Source organism: Myotis brandtii, unplaced genomic scaffold (assembly GCF_000412655.1).
Source record: "Myotis brandtii unplaced genomic scaffold, ASM41265v1 scaffold902, whole genome shotgun sequence".
Taxonomy (NCBI): domain Eukaryota; kingdom Metazoa; phylum Chordata; class Mammalia; order Chiroptera; family Vespertilionidae; genus Myotis; species Myotis brandtii.
The window spans coordinates 1,238,408-1,245,009 of record NW_005371709.1 but is presented as its reverse complement, the minus strand read 5'-3'; the positions used below and the strand labels follow the sequence as shown (position 1 = coordinate 1,245,009).

Below are 6,602 nucleotides of genomic sequence, written 5' to 3'. Positions count from 1 at the left end.
GCATTAATAATGAACAGGCCAGGGACAATATGGCAGAGACTCTAGCTCTGAGAGAGGCTGGAGTTAATGACTTCTAAGACACCAATCAGCCCTCAAGACTAGGATTTTATATCAACTCAAAAGCACATTAGAAAGGGGCAGATCCTGTTAAAATAAGTAGAATTATCTTTTAATATTTTCAAACTCAAGACTCAAATTCTACAGAACTATATGGGAAGAGTTCCTTGGACTCTCTGGAAAATGTGATCTATGTTCAAGTGGCTCTAATTGACTAGGAGGTGCTCCACTGCATTGGGTGGGGCTGTGTTCTAGAATCACCCTGAGTGATGTCAACCCTTCTAGGAATCCATGAAGTCCAAGGTCTTAAGTGATATAAGACAGCTGGCCTCTGAAGGACAAGTCCAGAAAACTGGCAAAGAGCTGGGGTGCAAAGCGTTCACCAGTGGTAAGCCTGTTACAAGAACACATTAGGTTTTCTTTAGCAACTAGTACATCCCTCTATAGCACTCTTTTTTTTAATATATATTTTTATTGATTTCAGAAAGAGGGAGAGAAACATCGATGAGAGAGAATCATTGACTACCTCCTGCATGCCCTCTACTGGGATCAAGCCCACAACCGGGCATGTGTCCGTGACCAGAATCGAACCCGGGACCCTTCAGTCTGCAAGAAAACCCACTATCCACTGAGCCAAACTGGCTAGGGCTCTATAGCATTCTTTTTTTATATATATTTTATTGATTTTTTACAGAGAGGAAGGGAGAGGGATAGAGAGTTAGAAACATCGATGAGAGAGAAGCATTGATCAGCTGCCTCCTGCACACCCCCCACTGGGGATATGCCTGCAACCAAGGTACATGCCCTTGACCGGAATCGAACCTGGGACCCTTCAGTCCCCAGGCCGACACTCTATCCAGAGAGCCAAACCGGCCAGGGCTATAGCATTCATTTTAAGCCATGGGTTACAACCTATTGGTGGATACAAAATCAATTACATAGAGTCTCAATCAGCACTTTTATTTCTTTAGTGAAATGGAACATAACAGAATAGAATGGACTAGAAAATATCAGAATGCACTGCATGTAGCAAGAGTATATACTGTTTGTGAAACTTTTAGTTAACTGTGTGCATGTGATGTAAATATATTTTGTACCTTGGCTGCCCTAAAGAACTAAAGCTTAGGGCTAGGGACACAACCATGCAGAAAGAGCAGGGACACAGACACTCTGGGTAGAGGTGATGAGTTTTACTGACAGCCAACACCCACAATTACACATGGCTCTTCAGACAACTTGATCTTTGGGACTAGACTTTGTACAGAGTCAAGCAACACATAGAAGAACACAAGTGACACAGGCAAGACTCTTGCTTCTAGCAAGGGAGCAAGATATCTACAGCTCATGATCAAAGTACCGTTTTATTCTTCTTAAACAGAAAGCTTAATTTGCTCTGGCCTTCAGAAAGGCTCTAACCCAGGCCCGCATCTCTTTTCAAGGGATGTTCTCTTCAAGCGGGGCCAACCTCACCAGAGCAGCCTTTTGGTCTTGCAATAGTCTGATCCATGATGTATACAACTAGACTTGTGCAGGCAGGGGACACACTCGACAAAGGGCCGCTTTGGTGGTGCTGGTTTCAGTGGTACCTCTTTACTTGATTTTGGTGACTGCTTCATGGATGGAGGTGGCCACATAATCTAGGTTTTTGGTGGTTAAGCCACACATGTTGATCCGACCACTTGGCAGCAGATAGATGTGCTTTTCACTGACCAGATATTCAACTTGCTTGGCTGTTGAAAACAAAAAGAGATATAATCAGAGTAGTAGGAATCCTTTAAGCCTCAGCAACTCCATGACAATTTTAGTTTTCCTTCTTTGCCTCGTAATACAGAGAAGAAAAACCAAAGGAGCTATTTTGTCCAATTGTACACAGGGAAAAATCCTCAATCGATTCTGAAAACTAGTCGTATTAGCTGACTTTCTAATCCCCAAGAAGTTTAATAGCGCTCCTCCTCATGGGAATTTTAATCTGGGACTACCTCCCAACCAAACCTTGCACATCCCATTCACAGGACATGCTATCAACTGAAACAACCCTCAGACTTCAGAACATTCCATTGATAAGAAAAACTGGTTATGAAGTGCTTCCTTCGTCTCTTCCTTAACCTGAATTTGCTTATCCCTGAGCACCTAGAAGCAACCTCCCTTGGACATTTCATTTTCACAGTACATTGTACAAGGCCCCATGCATGAGAGGAGCTGGATAAATGTTGTGTGCATGAACCAACGGGCTGGAAACCTGCAGACACCTCTCTGATCTGACATGTCTTAGCTCTCTCATTCAAACATAAACAGGAGCACTTTCCCATGTGTTTGCAGAACTTCTCATGGATAGAGCAGGTAGGGACTGCCTGTACTTCCTTTATGCCACAATCTCTAGAGCTTTTTTTTTTTTAAATATATTTTATTGATTTTTTACAGAGAGGAAGGGAGAAGGATAGAAAGTTAGAAACATCGATGAGAGAGAAACATCGATCAGCTGCCTCCTGCACACCTCCCACTGGGGATGTGCCTGCAACCAAGGTACATGCCCTTGACCGGAATCGAACCTGGGACCTTTCAGTCTGCACGCCGATGCTCTATCCGCTGAGCCAAACCGGTTAGGGCTCTCTAGAGCTTTTTTGCTTTGTTGCAAGGCCATGAGAGAATTTCAACCGATTGTTGTCTAGTTTGTACCCTTAAGACACCATCATTTGAGGGAATGGGATAATAATTGTTATGGATTGAATGTTTGTGTCACTCCAAAATGCAGGTGGAAACCCTAATCCCAATGAGATGGTATTGGGAGGTGGAGCCTTTGGCAGGTGATTAGGTTCAATGAGGCCATGAGGGTGGAGCCCCATAATGGGAGTAGTGCCCTCATGAGAGACTAAAGAGAGCGTGCTCTCTCACCATTATGTGAGCATGAAGCAAGAACACAGCCACCAGCAGGCCAAGCAGAGAACCCCCACGAGGCCCTGACCATGCTGGCACCCTGACCTCAGACTTCCCAGCCTCCAGAGCTGTGAGAAATACATTTCTGTTGTTTAAGCCACCCAGTCTGTATTTTGTTATAGCAGCCCAAACTAAGATGGTAACAAAATCATAATAATCAAAGGAGCAAACACTGTGCCAGCCAGAGTTCTAAGCACTTTATATTAACTCAGTTCATCTTTTTAAAAATTGATTTAGGAAGAGGGAGAGAGAGAGAGAGATGGCATTCTGGTGGCCCTGGTTTATAGTAACTTCCAGGACCTTTGATGTCCCAATTACTACCAAGCCAGGCACACAAGTTCCACATGCAGGTGAGTGGCCATGTCTGCAACATATGGCCTGGCCAGTGGGTGCTTGGGAATAACTTATTAAATGAATGATCCCTCTGTCACTGGAAGGGACAGCCAATTGCAAATAGGCCCTACTGACGGCTGACCAAGATCATTCAAGGCTACCCACTGGACATTCGATCATCTTTTAATTCCAACTACCAATCTAAGTTTTTATTTATGACATGGAAAGGTAACTTTGTAACCTCTTTTTTGAGGGCAATGCTTAAGAGACTAGGAAAGACCGGTTAAGAAATTATGTCCCTGCCCAGCCAGGTGGCTCAGTTGGCTGGGGGGTTAGCCTGCACCAAAAAGATTGCAGGTTCAATCCCCAGTCAAGGCACATACAGGAGGCAACTGACTGATGTTTCTCACATCAATGTTTCTTTCTACCTCTCTCACTCCCTTCCTCTCTCTCTAAAAAAAAGTCAATAAAAAAAGTAAAAAGAAAAATTAGGTCCCTGAATAATCATATGTAATAATCATATTTAGGACTAAGGAAGAGCCAAAGGGTACTTAAGCATTTATAACAGACTTTCATAAATCAAGGCTCCAAGCCATAAACCCTGTTACGTCCCAGCTGGCTCTGAGCCACTTCCCAGCCCACAAAAATGAAAATATCTTCGTTATGGGACACAGAACAGACCACAATCATGCTCTTCTGAGACCCAGGGAGTTCAAGAGATGGATGGGACACACTGAGAAAACCTAACTTGTTCTGGTCTAAAGTTCTCAGTTCTCTATGACCAATTAGGCAACAGTTAATGGAGCCAAGTCCAAGGACACTGACTGAGAGGAGTGCTGGTTCCAATAGTGAGCATTTGGGGGTGGGGAGCACTTACTGTTCAACCCTGTGAAGCTGAACATTCCAATTTGCTCAGTGATGTGGTTCCAGGTTCCAGGGGTCTTGAGGGCCTCTAATCGTGCCCTGAGTTCAGATCTCATGGTCAGAATCCGGTCAGCCATTGTCTTCACATTACCTTTCCTGAGTGGACAGTAACATAAATACCAATACAGATTGGAGAGATAATACATGAAAACACAGATGTTTAAAAACCACAATTCAATCTATAAGCTGAAAATGGGACTACCACCTGCCTATTATGGTATGTGGGTGCCTGGATGGGGGATATACAGGCCAAAGAGATACGGTTACGAGGCAGAAGGAATGGAATATATTCACTGATGGAGCTCAGTTCTAGTCTTGGGTATAATAGCTGTAATACCACCAATGTTTTAACTCAGACTTCACCTAGGTGCTGATCTAGACAGAATGATATATTTTATCAGGACTCATTAAATAGAGATTGCAGATTTAGCTACTATATAAAAATTACTGTTTCAAATAAGATAAAATATATGTAACGTTAAGAATGAAGGGCCCCCAAATTGTCACACTAACTTGAAGTTGGATATTCTATCCTATCAGGAATTCCTTCCTGTTTCCCCACTTTAAGGGGACAAAGCCTAGATGGTGAGAGAGTGGGGGAAACTTGCATTTATTCGAGTGTCCCTTCCTATGTTCCCAGTGCTTGTGAGGCACAAGTGTTGTGTTATGCCCGTGAGAGTAGGTGGCAGCCCTATTTCATAGAAATATCTGAGATTCAAAGAGGCTGAAGTAATTTTGTCTTGCCTCCGCTAAAATAAGAGGAAGAGACAGTTAAATGTAATGGGGCACTTACTGTTCTGCGACCCCTTGCCCATCAGGTTGAGTCCCTTACCATTCCTTAAAGAGCTCGGGGTTAGAGAGGGTAGTGGCCACGATCCGTGCTCCCTGAGCAGGGGGATTGGACCAAGTGATTCGCACAATCTTCTCCATCTGGGAAAGGACCCGCTGCATGCTATCAGGTTCTTTTGCAACCACGGTCAGGTTCCCCACACGCTCATCTGGAGACAGAGATGAGAATTAGCCTTGGTGGCCCTGATCGGGGCAGGGGTGGAGGGTGGGGCTGCAAGTCAGGAGAGCACTCACTGTAGAGCCCAAAGTTTTTGGAGAAGGACTGGGCACAGAAGAGCTCGAATCCTTCAGACACAAAATAGCGAATGGCCCAGGCATCTTTCTCTAGGCTTCCAGATGCAAAGCCCTGATAGGCTGAGTCAAAGAAGGGAAACAGAAACCGGCGCTGCGAGGAAGGAAAGTGAGTCAGGCAAGACATCCTTCAGGAACCAACCTCAGACACTGGCTTTTCATCCCCAACTGTTTCTGGAAAGAATTTCTAAAACTGTCCATTTCTCCTCTCTCTCTCTTTTCTGCATCCAATCACCACTTTACATCTCTATTTCTCTGTTCAGCTAACCACCAACCCCTAAATCTAACAATTTCGGTAAACCTTGTTTTTTTAAGTGTATCGCCCCAGAGCATCATGATGCCGCCTTGCCAACAGGGCTTAGGGATGGAGGCATGGAGGCAGTGTCTGACCTACATTGGCAGATTCTTTCCCATGAATTCCTGGTGTGATAAGCTTAGTCAAATGTCAGCTTGGTATCCCCAGGGCCTCTTCATAACCTCAGGGCTACTCTACTGGACAAGTACACTGCATACGCTCTAGTCTTATCACTCCAGTCTCCTCAAAGGGCTCCCCACACTGAACTTGCTCCTCCTCTGGGCTCACTCTCTATGTGGGCACCACCTCCCTGATCCCAACCATCCAAGCCAGTGGCTAAGGTGCATCTTACTGTCCTGCCTCTGCAACTCATCCCTCACATCCAATCACCCTCCAAGTCCTATCACTCCTGTCTCCTGGGAGCTCTAGAATCCTTTCACATCTGTCACTGCCATCTACTTCACTCAGGTCCCCATCAGCTCCTACCTGGATTATAACAATAGCCGCCTAACTACTCTCCCAGCCTGTCTAATCTGGACTCCCTCTGATCCATTCCCTGCCATGTAGCCAAGGTGACTTGAAGACAATGCACAACTGATCATGTCACTCCATGACATCAAAGGTTTTCATGGCTCCTCATTGCCCTCAAAATGAAGTCAGTGCCACAGCACAGGCTCTGGTCCCCATTTACCTCTCTAGCCTCATGACTCACATTCCCCCAAAGCCCTTGGAATCTAGGCCAGGAATTACTTTCACTTCCTTAAACGGGCCATGACCTCTACACCTTGGGTTTTGGCCATGCTCTTCCCCTTACAGGGGACATTCCTGCCCCTCCAGCCTCCACCTGTCCTCATCCCTCAAGTTTCAACATGGAAAACACTTCCAGGAAGGTTTCTTCTGCCATACCACCCCTCCTCGC

General features: G+C 45.2%; 1 protein-coding gene across 1 annotated transcript in view; it reads right to left on the bottom strand.

The window, feature by feature from the left end:
• Positions 1-1,001: 1,001 nt before the first annotated feature.
• The window catches only part of GOT1 (glutamic-oxaloacetic transaminase 1, soluble), a 20,294-nt gene continuing 14,693 nt past the window's right edge, over positions 1,002-6,602 (bottom strand). The window contains exons 6-9 of the mRNA XM_005885369.2: positions 5,332-5,482; positions 5,081-5,246; positions 4,202-4,344; positions 1,002-1,787 (exon numbers count right to left, since the gene is read on the bottom strand). Coding sequence (XP_005885431.1) covers positions 1,648-1,787; positions 4,202-4,344; positions 5,081-5,246; positions 5,332-5,482 — 600 coding nt within the window. The 3' untranslated portion in view covers positions 1,002-1,647. The remainder of the gene's footprint in view (positions 1,788-4,201; positions 4,345-5,080; positions 5,247-5,331; positions 5,483-6,602) is intronic.